The following is a 20,997-nucleotide window of genomic DNA, read 5'->3' on the forward strand; positions in this document are numbered from 1 at the left end:
GATAACCCTTTCTTCAGTGCCCGGGGGGGTCAAAGAGTCTGCGCTCTAACAGGCTCGCTTACCCCCCAACCTTTCAACCCCTTTCTGGGGGTGTCCTGCTGACATCCCCTCTCCATGGTGGTATGCCCATCTTTTTCTGGCTGCTAGCTGTTCCTGCTGCTCAGCCATGAGTGCCTCCATCATATCCAACCTTTGCGCTATAGGTTGCACCCCCTGTGAAACTGCTTGCATCAGTGAGTCCCCCAGTACCTTTTTGAAGCTGAGAGATAACTCAGTATCCTGCAATGTGGGCTCCTCCACCCACTCCTCTTCACTCCACTCTGGTGTGGTGGACTGTGACTCTCTGGGGTGTGAATATTGAGCCATCTTCCTTCTGTCAGCAAGGCTAACTTATGGTGAGTCAGCAATTCAAATGTGGCTCTGAAACAGAGGCAATAGTGCCAGAGACTCTGTACCTTCCAGTCTGCTCAACTGTGTAATGAGTGTAATAGTCCTTTATTTTATTATTCTTTTTTTTTTTATTTCTTGCTGAGGCCGAGGTCACTCTGCATGCCGTTTCACAGTAAAACGAAATGCGCAAGCATTAATACAACCCGGAGGATGCCGGGAAGCTTGGCGGGCTCCACCTCCTCCGGATCCTTTATCCTGCGGTGGCCGCCAGCGCGCGAACCCAAGCGGGAACGAGTGAGGTGAAGAGCGGGCCGGCTGCCTTATACGAGCGGTATTACTCACGGCTCTGCCCCGACTCTCCGCAACGAAAATACACTTCAAAAGATACACCAAACATACAGGCTAATTATACCAAGAGTGCGAGTCGCATGCACGCGCAGAGTCTGCTGTCTTCTCTACGGCAGAGTCCTACGCACTTGCGAGTACCCCACATAAGGTAAACACTCAAATCACAATTCTAACGCATTATAAACTGTCGCTTATAGTAACTAACATTACTATGAGTGAAGATATGCTATAACTCTACATTTTATGTAAAAACACGGATATATGACAATGGTACTTATCTCGACTATGGCAGCAAAAAGAAAGAGGAAGGGACGTTGGGCTGAGAGTGGTTATACCCCAGACAGGACACTGATAGGTGGAGAGGAGAAGATCAGGACTACTAAGGCCCTGAGGATCATGGGGGTCGTAGTCCCTTTGTTACATGACTGGAATTTTGACATTAGAACTTTGAACTTGTTGATTTCCTTTTTTTTTCGAGAACATGCAGTAAAAAAATTAAATGTGAAGTTAAAGTTGATGTTTTAAAGTACTGGTATGGCAGTATTAAAGAAAGTTAAAGCATAATGTGAGCCTCCTGTCTTGTCATAGAATGAAATCCCAACATTATTTATTTATTTATTCGTATTTGTAGAGCACACTACAGCCCACAGGCATCGAGGCGCTATAACATTGCTTAAGAATGCTTAATTAAGGGTTACAGTGAAGCCACCCAGGTAGATAAACTTAGATAAAGGTATAATGCATAGTACAAGGTTACACACAGACATAGAGCATGGTGCATTGCATGGAACGCGGTTGCAGAATACAGAGAAGGGGGATCAACCCGTTGTTAGGTAACAGGTACATTAGCGTTCATGTAGGTATAGCTTTTGCACATCTCGCCACAAACCATTCTCTCCAGGAACAATCAAAATATCTTTGAAGTGTATTGCACTCATGTAGACATTTTGTTCTGTTACAACCCACACAACTCTAAAAACAGTAACTGCTAGTTTTTCTTGTGAATTGTGTCTTTTATCTATTCCAATCATTCTTTTAAATCGTCACTGAACAATCTGGCATCATGTTCTAATAAGACAGAATTATTTAAATCGTTGAACGCAGCAAGTAATAATCTTCTAAAGTATATCCTATTACGGTGGCCATCTAAAATAGATAGGAGGTACATTATTAATTTATTTGATTGATTTGATTATTTTAAGAGTGGCTATTTGCCCAACACCCTCTTGTTACTGACGAAAAGGTGTAGGATCGATTAACAAACGCCAAAGTACAAAAAGCAATGATAAAAATGCCATAGAAAACAGAAACATGATGATGAAAGTGTATGGGGCCACACTACTCAGCCAAGTTGTATCAGAATATTTTCCCACCAGCACAGGGTGTGTGGCCCTGCATAAGGGATTACAATGAATATGCCCTCTCATCTGCGCTTACCTGCTTGTGTATTTCTACAGTCCTCCCCTGATTTCCATCAGAACGATGTTGGGACTGTCACCTCTTGCTTTTCAGGTGATCCCACACCCTCCAGCAACCATTGTTTTCATCACACCACCCATGACTCCTACACCAACTGCCACTGAGCTACCCCAACTTCTATTCCTGCTATCGTCCCCACACCACCTGACCGGACATGCAGTTTTCAATCCTGCCCCAACTGCTGCTCCACCTACTTGTGATGCACGCCAAGCAAGCAATGGTTTCCATCATGTCAGTGTGCTGCGCGCTGGTGCGGTTTCACTAGTATTTCTTCTGATGGCATCTTCCCACCAGCAATATGACTGGGTAGGATTCAGTCCTTTGACTAGGGAGCTCTGGCAGTTACTCTACCACCAGTTGATGCGGTCAGGCATTTGTTGCACACATGGATTGACTTCCACCTCTCTAGTGCCAAACAAGAACCTCAGATCCCCCAGTGCATCCGGTGCATACCATCAAATTAAAGACAACAAATAGGAGCCATCATTATGCCAGATGTCCTCTAGCTGTACGATCTAGCAGAAACAAAGTTGGTGGGCATGTCTGGGGTTGCGGAAATTCATTCCCAGAGGTGCACCCCACTAAAAACACATCAGCCATCGCAGCCACGATCGCGCATACCCAAATAAGGAAGAGAGGGACACAAAGCAGCGCTCCTGCAAGCCCTTTTCCAGTTTTAGAATGGCTTGGCATGGTCAGCTGTTAATTGATGCTACAGCCGACCATAGTCCTTTCGGAATTTAGAGGAGTTTAATCCTTAGTGGTACGATGATGTACTACTATGAGCACATATGTTGACATGTTGATATGTTGAACTTGGTTGTTAATTAGCCACATAAACGACGCGCTTCATCACAAGACTGTGGTGCAATGGAAACAGAGGTACAGTGGCAGTAATTCTGCAACTTCGTACTACAGGTTTGGAGTTAAATCCTCCACTGTACTCCCAAAATACGGCGGAATAAGTGCCCAGTATTACCGCTTGCAGTAAGTCCATTTATCGCCAGATTAACGCCTAACTCGTGATGAGACACAATGTGCGAAAATGTGCATACAATTTTTTTATCAAATTGTTTTAGTCTTCTGGTTCAAACACAGTTGGCAATGCAAGACACTTGCAGGATGATATGAGTTCCACATCGTTTGCTAATGTGAATGTTAAATGCTGCTAACAAGCAGCTGACTTAATACCAAACACAATAAAGCTTACTCATCAATTTATAATAATTGCATGTTCAGCGGCTTAGAAAGAAGTCGCACAAGTTGTCAGTTGCGTGTCTTTTCCTAAGGAGTATCCTGATCTAAGGGGAAGCACATAGATTAATGAAACTTCATTTTCTAAGAAGAAATGACATTCGACATAAATACTTTGATTAAAAAGAGCAACTAAAAGGTTGAAATAGAGAATAAGGCAATACCTTATGCTCACATTGTTGATTACAGCGTAGCCGTTTCTTGAGTATTTGCTATGCTTTACCTATGGTGACAGATTCTATTGTAACATTATGAATTAAAAGAATGTGCTGTCTGGAGTTCGTTTCACCAGACATGATAGCATATTTTTAAATAGTTAACTTGTGCATATTAATCTATCCTGTTTCTCGGAGGATATTTGACCATGCAGCGTTTGTCCACATCACACGGGCATGGTATGTGCAGTATGGCAAAGGTGGTAGTTCCAAATATGCAAGCGCAAACAATCTTTTTCAAAGTATTTCTCATAACTAGTATTTTGTGCATGTCCTTGACTGTATTGTGACCTTTTCATTGCATTAGGATTCATTAGAATGGTAATTGGAAGCGGGTTTATTATAATTCATGTGGCTTCAAAATGTGATTAACATATTTACTAATTTACTACATAAACATAATACTGACATGTCACTTTATAGCCCCTCCACGCAGTGTCTCAGCCTGAGGTGGCAGACTCTGTTTTGTTAACAGGCTACATGTAGGAAATTGGTAGTAAGTGCTTCTGACATGGATGTGGCTTCCATCACGAATTGCAGTCTGCTGGTGTAAGCCCCAAATGCCAGTTAAAGGATTACCTTACTTGAATAAGGGCCCAGTCCAAAATTCAGCTGTCGGTTAAAAATGTCTGTTTACAAGCAAACCGTTTTGTTCTGTTCATAGAACAGTTTTATCATATGTGTTATGGCTCGAATTGGCGGGATTTACCGCCAGTAATGGCCTGCTAGCCTGCAGTAACTAAGAGCTCTTACTTGTTTGACAAGCCCAACACTGAAGGCGTTATTGCCATTAGCTCCCCGGAATAACAACACGGGTGGTAAGGGCCAAGCTATTTGAGGGAATTAAATGGACTGCAGGAAGCTTACAGATTATTTTATACTATCAAAAAATAAAAATACATTTAAGATGGCTGCAATGGAAATCGCTGTAGGGGCACTAGGCAGAACGTCTATTCCATTTCTATGGCGATCACCGGAGCAGGTTGGTTGGAGTGTGATGCAGGTTCTGAGGGGCCTGGTATGTTGCTCCAGGGTCTGTAGAGTGAAGTAGATAGTATAGTTTAGTTTAAGTCTGAGGAAGTCAGGGAGGAAAAGATTGGGCCGAGCGTGGTGAAAAGGCAGTGGATGGAACAGGGATAGGGCACGAGAGGCCAATGCAGGGTCTTTCTTGTACGTAAAGCCATCGAGCAGAGAAAGCTGATTGGATGCTCGCACTCATAAATGCTCATGAATAGTTATGGAATTTCATATGGATTTTTTTTCAGAAACCTGTGTCTCCTGCCATGCAAGCTACCCATTTTACACACATGTATACAGTTAAAAAAAGTATTCAAATATTAAATGTTTAGCATTATGAATCCTACTTTCACACTTTGGGACATCTAGTAGTTCTTTAATCATGTCAGCAGTGTCCATAGATGTAGTATCGCTATTACATTTCAGATTCAATCTTTGTGAGTGGAACATATAAAATACCACCCACTTTGTGTTCAAAACACATTAACGGTGCCTCAAATGAGCACTCAGTGCTTCAGCTTGGATCACTGAAGAGGCGTGAGCTACGACTGATTGGTGCAGGCTGTATAAAGATTATTACACCCATCCTATCTCAGCGGAACTGGCTGTTTACATTGGACAGTAGATTCTTGTATATTCACTTTACCCCTCATACTACTTAGTTATACCTGCAAAGTTTATTGGGCCCATAATGTTTCTCCAGTGGGAGTGTATTTTGCCCATTTATTTATTATTTATTTATTTTATTTATTTATTACATTTGTTATACGCCCAGACCCTTCGGTATCACGATGTAGACCCTACATTACTGGGAGTACTCACATCCTCTTTCAATCATTCCTCGGAATTCAGGCCTGGTGCAAAGATTCATGTTACACTAGACAGGTGTTGGGGTTCCATTGTTCTTACAACAGGGCTGCAGGTGAGATGCATAAGGCAAAATTGAACCCTGGTGTACTCCACTTTAGGTGGCTCCCTAGGCGGGTGGCTACACTTGCCTCAGTTAGAGCTGGCCCTATCAGGAATTGACAATGTTTTGTGTGAATCATACTTGACTCACATCATTTAAATTACCTTTCCCTTCATTTGATTACCACCTTTTACTTCAAACTGTATTTTTCATTTGAAATCCACATTGTATATCAATGGCCTCTTTGGTAGGGGCCACATGTTACGGCAAGGCTTTGATGATTATGTTCTAGCCAATCATCTTCGTGAGATAGGCAAATGCTTTTCTTCTCAAAATTATTTATCTTCTAAGATGGAATCTTAGTGACATCCCAATAGTCTTAATTCTGGTCTTCAATCTGCAAAAAGAATTGTGGAGCAGATTAATTTAGGAAGCAAACTACAACTCAAAATATGCTCTTGACTAGGCAAGTTAATTGACATAGGTTCATGCATTTTGCATATGACCAGTCGTGTTGTCTTCATCGTCACATCATCAGTAACAGACGCGTACACCTGCTAACGTGTCCTAACAAATAAGCGGTCACAGGTTTGTATATCTCTGTCACCACATTTACAGCTTAAAGTCCATTTTCAATTTTCTTTCTGTTTCTTTAGAAATATGTGGATGTTATTTGGATGCCTGTTCCATGTAGGACATGTAGCCATGAATTCAATACAGCATCTGAAACAAATAAAATGTGTATATGAGGTTTTATTTAACATTATTAGGAAACTAAACCTCTGATGAAATCTTCTTTGGTTTATTAGAAAGATGTATGATCTCTAGGTTAGTTGAACTTTGTTGTTGGTTTTACATTTTGAAGAGTTGTATCCCTTCGTATATTGTTTGTACTCAAAATATAAACTCTCAAAACAATGATGAAGAACAACTTTTCAGCATAAGAAGTGCACTTTTTATATGATTTTCCGGCTCTTGTTTATGCCAGCCTGATCTTCTTTCTGGTCAGGCTTTGCTGGGGCATAATATCTTAGAAGCACATGCCCCGCTGTGCAGCTGCTCTGCGTGGCGCTGCAGAATTTCTTTCTGCGCTGCATGATATGAGTGTCTTCTCTAGTTCGCATACTGTAATTTTTGGTGTAACCGTAAGTTCCCCATCTTGGAGCTTTTAAATTATGTAAGTGACCTCATACCAGCTATCGCAATGAATAAATGTTTCTCTATTACCTGCAGTTTCAGGCTTTTCAAATAGAAATGCTATTTATCTTTTCAGCTGTTACAAATGCATCCCTTAAGACTGATGTCTACTTTGCAAACCGCTGAAAGTTTCAGTGCTGCAAAAAGACACCTGTTGCACATTTTCATTTACAAACAAAGCAGTTGTTTTGGGAAGAACATAGAGTATCCTCAGCAGTGGATATCATACGCTGCTGGTTGGTGCTTGGTTAATGTATACACAACACAATATTGATTGTATTCTTTTTCTGTCCTCCATTTTTCTCATCTCCACACATTTTCTTTGATACTCGCATAACCACGTTATAGTGGCAAACTTTGATTACTCCTGTTACACATACGATCAAACTGTGAGTCTTAAAACAGCACCTCCTGATACAAATACTTGTCAGCTTTTTTAAGCATAAAATATGTGGAATAAATTCAAATCGGATATACACCAACAATGCATGGTCCATGAAAAGAAGATTGTTTAGTGGATAAATAAACCAGGAGCCAATGATACACACTGCTCACAATACTCCATACTCTGACTCATATCTCACAGAGACATAGGGAGTCATAATGAGTTTGGTGGTGTGGGAAAAGTGCCAGTTATCAGTGACTGGCACTTTTCCCGCCTTGCCAGACTACAGATTTACCGGTGAGGGTTCAACGATTTACCTCTAGCCAAGAGCTGGAGGTAAATCAGGCCCTCACCGGCAAATAACAACTGGTATTTCCAGCACCGGTATTGCCAGTGCCGGAAATACCGTCATTCCGCTCCATGGAGTCCTATAGGACTCCATGGAATGGGGATTTACCGCCCTTTCCGCCACCTATATTATCCTACTAATACCGGGATATCAGGCGGCGGAAACGGTAGGTCAATTTGCCGGTATCCCACCGAAATGATCAACAGGATGCCAGCAAACCTATAACGAGGGCCTTTGTATTTGTGTTTTACATAGCATGATCCCAGCTCAGGACAATGAATGTACTATAGAGCACAAGGTAGGAAACCTTTACCAGAGAATCCCATAGCAGTGGTAATTGGGGGATAATGGATCCCAAATTGCACCTAAGAATTCCCTTAAAGACAGAGGGCCTCATTCTGATGTCGGCAGTAACCGCCGGTGCTCTTGGTGGGTTGCCGCCAACCCGGAAACACCAAATCCGCCGCCTGACTTCCTGATTCCCATGTCCCGGCAGTGCGGGAAGTCAGGCAGCAGATTTGGTAACTCCCCATTCCCATGGAGTCCAACAGGACTCCATGTGAATGGGGAGACGGAAGCACCGGTACCATTGCCAACGGTGCCGGTGCTTCCGTGATGACTCTGCCTACCGGAGCCCAAGCCCCCGGCACAGTCAGACCTGCTGGGCGCTGTGGCTCCGGCAGGCAGTCTAATAGTGTGGCAGACCGGAAACAAGGATGCCGGTAAGCTTACCAGCACCCTTGTTTCCGGAACGCCACACTCGGTATGAGGCCTAGGGTTTTACACTCTTTTCTGACTGCAGGAGTGTTGGAGAAGTTCTGATCTCAACCGACGGAGAAGTTCTGATCTCAACCGACATGATATTCCAGTATTCTGGGGCATAGCAGGAGAAGGTTGGTTTCCTGGTCTACTCCCTACATACCCGTTTCATTTCAAGCCTTACGATGGTCTAACTCCTTGAAAAGCGTGTTCTGCCAAAGGTGGCAATTTTGGGAGCAAGGTAGGCATTTCTTCAGGCACTGGTTACCTTGTATGTAATTCACGTGATTTTGAAGAGAATCCTGTCATAGAGAGGTAGCCAGTATACGTCCTCCAAAATGGGGTTGATGTGGTTGAATGTCTTGCAGCTGGTTATGAGGTGGGCCACAGCGTGATCGAGAGGGGCAAGATTTATGATGGGCTGCATGCATGGGGAGCATTTCCACCATCAATGTGTGCAATCATGAGGACCTGTACTGCAGTCTGAAGTCCTATGGTGGGAGGCAGAGGAGTGGCATGAATGTATACCATGCGGGCTAAGCCCTTTTATCAATATGCTGCTGGAAGAAGATGTTACTGGAGCGTGAACCCATCCACGTGCATGCCATTGAGCCATCTTTGGATGATTTCCTGTTTGGATGTGTGGCTGTTGAGGACAAATGAAATGTTTATTAGGTTGAACTTTACGTATGCTCTTGACACCCACATCTGAATGGTGTAAAGCGGTATCCTGTAGTTTTTCAGACAATAATAAGTAATTTACTTCCAAGTCATTACTTTGAAAACACTTCGATTTATATGAGGGGCTGTGGTTTAAGGGGTTAAAATGGTCGATGAAGGGATTTGGGGCAGGGATACTAGTGTAGGGGAAGCAAATGTTTAAAAAAATGCGATGTGGTTTTTTTAAAGTAATTCCCATCTGCAAAAGGACATGGCACTGTAATCCTGGGGATTCCCTGTTCAGGTTCAATATCATTGGGGAGAGCTTTGAGCTCCCTGGAGCTCTGCAGGTTATCGGGCGGTAATTAGATCTGAAAGTGCCCATATGAGCAGCGTAATATATGTCTGATAGGTAAGAGGAGAGACAATTGAGAACTGTGCCTGAGAAGCACATTCTTTGCGCAAGGAGGCTAACCACAGTGCAGTGGTCGACCATACTGAAGGTAGTGGAAACGGTCTAGAAAGATTAGGCGGCAAGAGACCCCTTTGTACATTATCCAGAAAGCCTCGTCAGACAATGTAGCCAGACAATGTAGCTAGTAGCTGTTTCTGTCCTGCATTTCTGATGGAACCCAGATTGCATGATGTTGATTGGCTTCTAACTCCTCAATGATTTATCCAATAAAAGGGTGGCTGATTATAAGGGACTAATTGGTGAGGTCGTCTGGGTCAGGGTGGGTTTTTTAAGGAGCAGTCTTACCCTCAGGAGTTAACTAAGATACTTTTTTATAGTAGTAGCATGCTTCTTAGACAGTGAAGAAAAGATTCAACATTTTGAAAAGGACGACTCGCGCTCAGGGTATTATGTCTCAAAAATGGTTATGTTTGGGATAATCCAATTAGTATACAATAGACACAGCCGACTTGTGTTTCGCCCTCATTGTCGTTTTCAAGGCACTTTCCTATGTTGCGGTTTCAACTCCTTAGTGAACTAGTGTCTCTAGTGTCATAAGTGAGGAAGTGATGAAAGTAAATAAGGATTACATGAGGCAAGACCACAATAGTTTATGGAATTGATCCCGTTACTTGACCATTACCTATAGAATCTCTCAAGCACAACTCTCGATCGGATTTGGAAAAACGACTTATTGCCTATCAGCACTAAGCTGTCATAGACGCATGCCGTGCTTCGCGGTTGTGGAATTCAACCTACTCACAGATGAGACAGGCATCGGCAACCCTGTGTATCCATCATTATTTACTTTCATCACTTCCTCAGTTATGACACTTTTGCTAAGGAGTTGAAACCGAAAACTTTGACAGGGAGGAGCTGTGACCTTGTGGCTATGTTACGGTTTTATGTACCGTCACTCTAATCCCAATTTAGCAACCTGACCAAACTATAATGAAGTTGTCGGCAAATCCCTTCAACACCCTTCGCCTCATATTGTAAATATGTGTAAAGTGTGCAGGAATGCAAAAAACAACTGTGTAGTATACTGTCTAATATTATACTAATTTCCCCTTCACAGCCAGATTTCTGGAACCCATTCTTTTCTGGACTCCACACAAGACACTACCCCATGTACATACATGCCCGTATGTTTAAGGTGTTCCTGCTGTAACTACTGGTCCATGTAAAGTGCTCTGCTGATCCTTGGAGCTGGGTCCCCTCACTATAACCTCCCCCTTAACCCTCAGAAGTTGACATTTTGTCATAAGCACTGTTTTCACAAACATGCCTGGAACCTGTAAGTTTTACATTGCTGTACTCAATTATGAATGTACAAAAGGCATGGCAACTATTATGTATCTGCCATTGTTGATGTGCTTTAATGTATGCAGAGGACATACGTTTGAGGTAGCACTGGCCTCATATGACGCAACAGTCAATAACAAGAAAGTGTCAATTTCCTATCGCATGCCGCATGCCATGTGATCAAGAATGTGTTTTAATCTTTATCATCGTTTTAGCTCATTTTTGCCCAGTAGCTTTGACTGTTTATGTGTACTCACAGCTTCACGTCGGAGGATTGTAATGTATTTGTGTCTGTTCAAGGTTGAAGGGTTCTATGCCTTTTTGCCAATAGGAGTTTTTTCGATGGAATTTTTTCTGAAAAGATTCCATTGAAAAACTCATTGAAAATGTTTTGTTATTTGTGGGGTTCCCCGTACGCCTCCCTTCCATATATTTATATAACTACCCATACCCTTTTCAGCCTGCCTATATTTGTACAAGGTTTTTCAATGGAATTTTGTCTGAAACAAATCCATTGAAAAAAATCCTGTTGATGTAACGTGATACCAGTTGAAGTTTATTCTCGCCCCATTGTGAATCTTGAACTATGTGCTAAAATGTATGCCCATCCTCTTTCATTTGATATCTAATATGTAAGACCACTTAAAAAAAACTGGCCCTTTGTATTTCTAAAGTTACCTTTCAGAACTCATATAGTAAGGCCTTGTAATGAATGCCCTTTTATGTCTCTATGAATTAATTCTGGAATCCAATGTCTGTGAAGACTCTTCCATATATTTGTCTTGGTGACATGTCTTGCATTGTGTGAGGTCTACAGTATTATCGACTCCTGGACACATACTGAATGAATGAAAGTGTTAAGATAGTGGGTTTTGTTCATGTGTGTAATTGCGCTCGCTGAGTTTGCACCAGTTTGTGGTGTTCAAATGTGCTGCTATGGGAGTTTGCGTCTAATTAGCGTCTTTGAAAGATTTGGTGAGTGGTAAACGGATGAAAACTGCAAATTGTGTGAGTACTGAGTGGTACGGGTGGGCATGTTCCTGTGAATCTACTCCACAAATAATTTGTGGAAATTTGGAGTTAAGTCACACACTTTATCAAATTTTACCATGCCCATAATTCCTGCTTTCCTGACAAATTATTTTTGATTTTGGAGTCAAATGACCGCAAATTTGTTCAAGCGTGAAATTCACATTTTTCAGGTTTTGCGTGCCGAAGATCTGGTGAAAAGATTACTTTTGTTTTCTGCAGAATGGGCAAAGTGGCCTTCAAGGTGAAATTCACAAACTTTGCTTTGCCCATTGAAATTTTGCCCACTCCTACTGGGTGGTATTTGGTAGCAAGTGGGACTTGATCTGGTACCTCATTTTATTGCTTTTTGGTATTCATAGTCCATGTCAAAACTCTCTGCAGTTTGACGGACAAAGTGCCATTTTATAAATGAAGGATGACACGGAGTAAGTTGTTGTTCGGTAAAGATCACCTGACTGTAACCTGAGATTTCTTTGTGTGTTTTCTCTGAATGCGTGTCCATGCATGTATTCGTTTTTATATATGGCTGTTTCTGTTGTGCCTTTCTTTGGAAAAGTCAAGTTTATATCCTAGAAGTCATTATTACTTGTAAAATATTCTATGGTAAGTTTGATAGTACAGACATACCCATTGTTGAATATTAGGATGAAACTGTTGGAGCAATTGCTCCCCGTCAGTCCAGATGAGTCATATAACTTCAATCAGACATATTGGTTGGGAGCAGTGAGGTTGGCAAAATAATACATTAAATTAAATTGGACTCCACTCACAATCTAGGTCCAAACTAAAAATATTTATATATAAATTCTTTTTATTTTCACAATATAAAACAACCATAGAAACTATACAGTCCGCCTAGTTGGGACCAAACCTCTCACAATCACCTTTCATACACTTGCATACCGACACATAATCTCATGTTAACCACACTCTTTTCTAGCACATACCATCAGTGTATTACACACTGTAACCTTTTCTATTAACAACCAATGTTGCATTCAGCCCTATATTTTCTTTTACAGTTAGGTACAATTATTTCAGACCACCTTTCTAAACAGGTGACCCCTGTCTGTCTACATATGTTTCAGATCTCAGGTGGCACAAATATTGCCCTTGATTATCTGGACCTTCTTCAGGACAAAACATAATATATAGAACAGTGATGAAATCTTTCTGTTCGTGCCAAAATGTAGGTGATAGGTGTTGTTAGTCACACAGGTCATATAGTTCTCGGTCACCTAAAAGCAGTAAAACAAACAAAAGACACTAATTACCAACCAACTTCAATTTCTTTTTAAAGGCATAGCTAAATTTATGCAAAACCACCGTAACTCAATCGGATGTGTATTGGCACACTCACCTCCGGCTATTATTTGCTGGGGGCTCGTGTGTCTCAGGCAAAACTATCCTTTTTCTTCTCACAGACCGTGTAATGGTCTTGGAACCACATAAAAACCTTTAGCTCTCAAGGATGACCTAGAAAAGCATAGGTCCAGAGTGAACTTACTTAATTTTCCTCTTGGATATATCCCAAGAGCCAAATAATGCACAAATAATATATGCAATCCGTATATTATGACAATAATTACAACTTACTTTTTAATTATCACAGGATGACTGCAATTCGGTCATCTGGTGTGTGCCAAGGCAAAAGTTCTTTAACCTAAGACACAATTACTTCATTAGAATTATGATATTGTAAATGTCTTCACTATTATTCGTAGAGGGTTTTACACTCACCCATACTCAAGCCAGGATCACCACACTGTTGATGTAGAAGACGGACAATGTAGGTTCTGTGCAAGTGCCTTGAAAAATGGGGGGGGGGAGAAAACATAAACCACGCCTTTTTAAGTGCCTCCACGATAATCAATGAAGCATATGTCATATAATTATTAATTGTTCCAGCATGCACCCAACACATGATTGTGCCAACATGTAACCAACACAACAGTGCTCATCAACACCAACATGGGGAAGGAAAAGGAGAGTGTTTCTTACTCCTTATTCCAATATTTTCAACGTGTTTTAAACGTGTTCTTCTGTCATTGAAAACTAAATCATCACTGTGCACCAAACACAGTGCCAGTCTCATTTATACCTGTCCATATATTGTTATTAATCGTACACGAGAAATAGTGCCAAATTCAAACCAAAGACAGCCAGCTTGTGAAGTACATGTTGCTGCCTGAGCCATTACAATGTCTACGGCATGGTGTAGCGCTACACTCGCCGTTTCCATGTGCTGGCGCACGGTGCACGAAAATGGAAATTTGTCGATGCTTTACAAAGGCACACGGTGCACGAAAATGGACAGTTACTGAGGGTATCTGACCTATGGGAAACGGTTCCCTCGCTCCTCACGTCTCCACCGGCTCACAAAGCAATCTGTATCTGCCTCAAAAAACAGTCTGCGTCAGATTCAATAGAAACTAACAAAAGACTGTATTTATGGGCATCAATTCAAAGTCATAGAAATAGGACTAAGCCCAACACTATTGTGATACAGGATAGAGCCCCTGCAGGATGAAAGCAGCAGATGGCTCAGGCACAACATGTGTAACTGTGTTATAAGACAATAAAGGATAAAACTCCATATGTGTCTACTATGTCAATTAGCAACTTATTAGTGGTGATAAAGAAAATGGATCACTCGACATGGAATTGTAAATCCATGTGAGTAGACAGCTTTCAACCTATTAATGGCGCTGCTATTCATACAAGAAATGGAACGCTCAGTATGAGGACAAGCTAATACTAAAAAATCTTGTCCTTTAGATGTAATATCAGAGTGACCACTATCTCAGGGACTAAGAAAGGGATGTTTTCCAACATCAGCTTATTGTATTGATCTATCTCACTAGTGGCCCTACAGAAGCAATCCCAAATGTTTACATTCAAAATAACCTATTCCATTCTACTGCCATATTCATTCCCTGGTTCACTGAGTCAAAAGAATGTATCCATCTCTGTTCCAATTTGTGCAAAAGACCACTCAGGTCACCCCCTCTCCTGGGTACTTTTACAGTCTGTAAAACAAACCATTTTATGTCATTCTCGTTGTGTTTTGCCCTTATAAAATGCTCAACCAACGGTTTGTCCTTCACTTGGTTCCTTACACATGATTTATGTTCGGAAATCCTCATACGCATCAGCAAATTTTGTTTCAAACCTTCAGGATGGAAACTTTGGAAATGCAGTAAAGACTGGTCACCACAAGTGTGGACATTGTGCAGCATGTCCTTATACAGAAACTCAACATGTTTTTGAACATGGAAGAATAAAATGGACCCTCAAGGAGCATACTAACTATCTCACTAAAAATGACGTATATGTTATACTATACCCATGTGATATGAATTATGTTGGTGAGACAATGCAGAAGATGCGTATGAGGATCTCCGAACATAGGTCATGTGTAAGGAACCAAGTGAAGGACAAACCGTTGGTTGAGCATTTTATAAGGGCAAAACACAACGAGAATGACATAAGATGGTTTGTTTTACAGACTGAAAAAGTACCCAGGAGAGGGGGTGACCTGAGTGGTCTTTTGCACAAATTGGAACAGAGATGGATACATTCTTTTGACTCAGTGAACCAGGGAATGAATATGGCAGTAGAATGGAATAGGTTATTTTGAATGTAAACATTTGGGATTGCTTCTGTAGGGCCACTAGTGAGATAGATCAATACAATAAGCTGATGTTGGAAAACATCCCTTTCTTAGTCCCTGAGATAGTGGTCACTCTGATATTCCATCTTAAAGACAAGATTTTTTAGTATTAGCTTCTCCTCATACTGAGCGTTCCATTTCTTGTATGAATAGCAGTGTCCATTAATAGGTTGAAAGCTGTCTACTCACATGGATTTACATCTCCATGTCGAGTGATCCATTTTCTTTATCACCACTAATAAGTTGCTAATTGACATAGTAGACACGTATGGAGTTTTATCCTTTGTTGTCTTATAACACGGTGACACATGTTGTGCCTGAGCCATCTGCTGCTTTCATCCTGCAGGGGCTCTATCCTGTATCACAATAGTGTTGGGCATAGTCCTATTTCTATGACTTTGAATTGATGCCCATAAATACAGTCTTTTGTCCGTTTCTATTGAATCTGGCGCGGACGGTTTTTTGAGGCAGATACGGATTGCTTTGTGAGCCGGTGGAGACGTGAGGGGCGAGGGAACCGTTTCCCATAGGTAAGATACCCTCGGTAACTGTCCATTTTCCTGCACCGCACGCCTTTCTTTGTAAAGCATCGGCAACTTTCCATTTTCGTGCACCACGCGCCTGCGCATGGCAATGGTAAGTGTAGCGCTACACCATGCCGTAGACATTGTAATGGCTCAGGCAGCAACATGTACTTCACAAGCTGGCTGTCTTTGGTTTGAATTTGGCACTATTTCTCGTGTACGATGAATAATATATGGACAGGTATAAATGAGACTGGCACAGTGTTTGGTGCACGGTGATGATTTGGTTTTCAATGATAGAAGAACACGTTTAAAACACGTTGAAAATATTGGAATAAGGAGTAAGAAACACTCTCCTTTTCCTTCCCCATGTTGGTGTTGATGAGCACCGTTGTGTTGGTTACATGTTGGCACAATCATGTGTTGGGTGCATGCTGGCACAATTAATAATTATACGACTTACGCTTCATTGAGTATCGTGGAGGCACTTAAAAAGGCGTAGTTTATGTTTTCTTTCCACTCCCCCCCCTATTTTTCAAGACATTTGCACAGAACCTACAGTGTCCGTCTTCTACATCAACAGTGTGGTGATCCTAGCTTGAGTATGGGTGAGTGTAAAACCCTCTACGAATAATAGTGAAGACATTTACAATATCATAATTCTAATGAAGTAATTGTGTCTTAGGTTAAAGAACTTTTGCCTTGGCACACACCAGATGACCGAATTGCAGTCATCCTGTGACAATTAAAAAGTAAGTTATAATTATTGTCATAATATACGGACTGCATATATTGTTTGTGCATTATTTGGCTCTTGGGATATATCCAAGAGGAAAATGAAGTAGGTTCAGTCTGGACCTATGCTTTTCTAGGTCATCCTTGAGAGCTGAAGGTTTTTATGTGGTTCCAAGACCATTACGCGGTCTGTAAGAACAAAAAGGACAGTTTTGCCTGAGACACACGAGCCCCCAGCAAATAATAGCCAGAAGTGAGTGTGCCAATACACATCCGATTGAGTTACGGTGGTGTTGCATAAATTTAGATATGCCTTTAACAAGAAATTGAGGTTGGTTGGTAATTAGTGTGTTTTGTTTGTTTTACTGCTTTTAGGTGACCGAGAACTATATGACCTGTGTGACTAACAACACCTATCACCTACATTTTGGCACGAACAGAAAGATTTCATCACTGTTATGTATATTATGTTTTGTCCTGAAGAAGGTCCAGATAATCAAGGGCAATATTTGTGCCACCTGAGGACTGAAACATATGTAAACAGACAGGGGTCACCTGTTTAGAAAGGTGGTCTGAAATAATTGTACCTAATTGTAAAAGAAAATATAGGGCTGAATTCAACATTGGTTGTTAACAGAAAAGGTTACAGTGTGTAATACACTGATGGTATGTGCTAGAAAAGAGTGTGGTTAACATGAGAGTATGAGTCGGTATGCAAGTTATTGTTGTTATTGTTATTTTGCATTTATATAGCGCCTTATATACCATTGGTATGGTCTGAAGGCGCTGGTAGGTTGAACGCCCTTGGGAACCGAAGTTCAGGTCAGTAGAGAGAGTAGAGGGAGTCCAAAAGTGCCTGTGCGCACCAGGTATGTGTGCAGCTGGTGCGGAAATCGAGTGGTAGCTGCTTCTTAGCTGTAGGTGTGGTGGTTGAGCGGTCAGGAGTATGTGTTCGCTCTGGTCGGTTTTACCCAGAACGAGTGTGGCTGCGTTAGGCCTGAGGAGAACGCCTGGCTGGGGGGTGTGAAACCAGCAATGATTACTTAGAGTGATGTGGAGTAAGCGGGAGAATGTAGATATGAGAACAGTTATACCGAATGGTGTCATAGTATCTCTGTGTTCTAGATGAGTGGTGGTGTAAGGGGGAGAGTATGCGTTAGGTGTGGTATGATGTATGTTTTCAAGTGTTTCCTTCATTCCAAAGCATATTAAGTATCGTCCGTTGCACATATTCGTCCGTTCCTCATACTCGTCCGCTCCACACATTCGTCCAGTCATTATCATCGTCTAGTTCACACCCTCGTCCAGTCAGCACACTCGTCCAGTCCGCACGCTTTCTTTGCTGCGATTGGTGTGAGAGAGGGTAGGGGGGTCAGAGGGGGAGACAGAGGCAGCTTTGGTTCTCGCTAGGGCTAGGCGCGCAGTTTTTAGGGAGGGGAAAGGGTGCGGTCGGGGGGGAGGTGGCAGGGGTATGATGGCAAGGCGGGGGTGGGTGATTGCAGGGTGGGGTGTGGTAGTGGGGGGAGCGGGCACGGGCAGTGCTGGTGGGTCGGCAGTGGGGTTCAGGAGATGAGTGGTCTTGGGTTTCTGATGGGCACTGGTGGAGTTGGCGCGCTCATGATTGGTGTGAGGTTGATTTGGGAGGGTTTTCTGATTGTAGTTCTAGGGTCGGTGACTCACACGTATAGGTACACTTCTGGGCTCAACTAGTCAAGGACTAATTGGTGCTTCTAAGCAATTGGATATACTTCTAAGTGCAACTTAGAAGTGTATGAAAGGTGATTGTGAGAGGTTTGGTCCTAACTAGACGGACTGTATAGTTTCTATGGTTGTTTTATATTGTGAAAATAAAAAGAATATATATATATATAGCTATATATATATATATATATATTTGATTTGGACCTAGATTGTGAGTGGAGTCCAATTTCATTTAATTTATTATTTTTCCAACCTCACTGCTCCCAACCAATATGTCTGATTGAAGTTATATGGTTTACCTGAAGTGGTTGGTAGCTTTACAGGTATCCCTTTGTGAATTCTATCAAATGAGTCATATGCCATGAATGTAACGGAGCTAGAGAAGTGGTGCCAGTATTGTATCCATTGTTGTTCCTATATCTTCTAAGAAGTGTCTGCCAATAAGAAAAGTAGCTTTGTGTCAGCATGAATGTCATGAGATCCAGCATTTTCAGAAATCTTCATCCTGGGCTTGTCAGCCTGTTAAGCTATCTTTGTTTAGGATACGAAAGTACACGACAGCAACAATAATTATGAATGCCTTTTAAAAGTGTATAAAATTATGAAAAAAGTCATCCATTTTTTTTAGGGGGGTTCCCCCCAAGCACCGTCTCCACCACCTATATTTTACTATTCACGAACCCCCCAACCCTGTATCTGTCCTTGCCCACCCCCCAAAAAATGTCGATTACATTTTCCGTAATGTTATACATGGTTAAAATGCAATCGTAAAAATGGCAGGTGATGAAACGACATTATACCCTTAAGACTTCTAGTTTTCAGCGGAATGCAGTAGTGTCTTCTATAAGACATTTGGTAGCTCCTAGCACCAGTGAGTATAGACATTTCTGATCTTAATAAGTAAAATATTCATTTTGACATCTTCAAGCTCATGTTCTGCTTCATTATATGTTAAACACACACATTGTTTTCTGACCCATTTTAAATTCTTTCCTTAGAGTCAAGCTGCCTCATGAGAACACTGGACAGTGGGATTGGCACATTTCCTCTCCCTGACTCAGGAAATCGGGCAACTGGACGGTACCCGTCAAAGCAAGAGTCGCCCATAGCCCACGAAGTCTTGACGCTGCCAGAACTGGATTCTCTTACAGCTGCTGCTATCAAAGCCAAAACACTTGAGCGAGAAGTGCCTTTAGCAGATGGATCTCATGTACCTGACGAAAGTAGCATAAGCCATTCACTTTCTGATCCTACCATGACTGCCAAATGTGTACAGCCTTTTCTAAGTCGCCTTCCAAAGCCATCCACCTCAGGTCAGTGTCATTCACAGTTATTCATAGTTTGTGTGCCCGTGTTGTCATTATTTTTTTTATCAAGAAAACGTATTTTTCATGAAAGGGCTACTACTTCTTGTGAAATTAAACACTTTTGGCAACAAAGGGCATACATGTGAGGTCACGATTAGTGTAAGATTGTTTTTATATATATAGTGAGAGATATATAGCTCTTACACTGAAACACACTATGAAACATAGCTGTGTATATATGAATTAAAAGTACAGTGACACGTTCAAGCGTTTTGTGGACCAATAGAACAGAGATATGTGCCATGCATCACACATGTCGTTTTTGATACATGACTGCTGCAATCATCTTTTGGCTATTGTATCACCAATTTTAGACTTACAGGAAAATCACCTGCACATGTATCAAAACCACTCACAAGCACACGCTTTTTCAGTGTGATGTTACCAGCACACCATCACAGTACATTGGAAAGCTTGTCAGGATGTCTTCTGCTGTAAGAAATGGGCATAAACATACACAGGGCATTTTCATGGCATCTGTGATCGTACTCATAAAGGGATGAATAGGGTGTCACACGTCAGGTGCTTTACAACACTGTTTCTGTCCCGTAGCTCTTCACACTAGGATTCTATCACATTGGCCCCTCTTGTATTCATTGAACAGGAGGAGGAGTGCTTCGATTACAAAGACCTTGCAGGGTAACAACAAGATAAAGCTGAGCGATCCCCACAGAGGGTGCTTTACAAGAGGTAGTGATGATAGGCAGGCAGGTTTGAAACAGGTAGCGCCACGATGCCACCGGGCTGTTGCGCGCTCTACAAATCCGAATAAATAAATAGTGGAGCGACGCAAACATATCACTGACGGCATGTACTGGAGAAAAGCACAGCCTCTCCGCCAGATGTCCTCTGACCTCGGTATCTCATGTGTTCAAGATGGCAGAGATTCTGCAACTGTATACTGTGCGGCTATATTGCTAGCATTGCTATTTAATCTCCACTTTATATGTCTGCCTGTTTTAACAGGCAGAATAAAGGAAATATATGTATATTGTTGGCAAATGGTCCAAAATCAATCTTGCTGGAAAGCATGAATGTGACCTACTGAAGTTTGCCGTCAAGCCTTGGCACCTGGCTCGCAATACCTTTATGAAAAGGTACAGGAACGCCGTAACCCCTTCCAGTCCGTGCATCTCGAACAGGAAACGCAAGCATATCGAAAACGTTCGCATCCCTATGGACACCAAGGCGATTTCTTGCACAATCTGCAAGATATTTTTTTCTGTCAGTCCAGCGTCTAGGC

The 20,997-nt window shown here is 41.8% G+C and overlaps 1 protein-coding gene across 4 annotated transcripts in view; it reads left to right on the forward strand.

The window, feature by feature from the left end:
- Positions 1-20,997, forward strand: part of NCKAP5 (NCK associated protein 5) — a 1,061,124-nt gene that overhangs the window by 886,353 nt on the left and 153,774 nt on the right. For all 4 annotated transcript variants that reach the window (XM_069616577.1, XM_069616575.1, XM_069616574.1 and 1 more), the window contains one exon: positions 19,386-19,700. In XM_069616577.1, the coding sequence (XP_069472678.1) occupies positions 19,386-19,700 (315 nt within the window). The remainder of the gene's footprint in view (positions 1-19,385; positions 19,701-20,997) is intronic.

The sequence above is a fragment of the Ambystoma mexicanum genome, chromosome 9 (assembly GCF_040938575.1).
Source record: "Ambystoma mexicanum isolate Mex_15411 chromosome 9, UKY_AmexF1_1, whole genome shotgun sequence".
NCBI lineage: Eukaryota > Metazoa > Chordata > Amphibia > Caudata > Ambystomatidae > Ambystoma > Ambystoma mexicanum.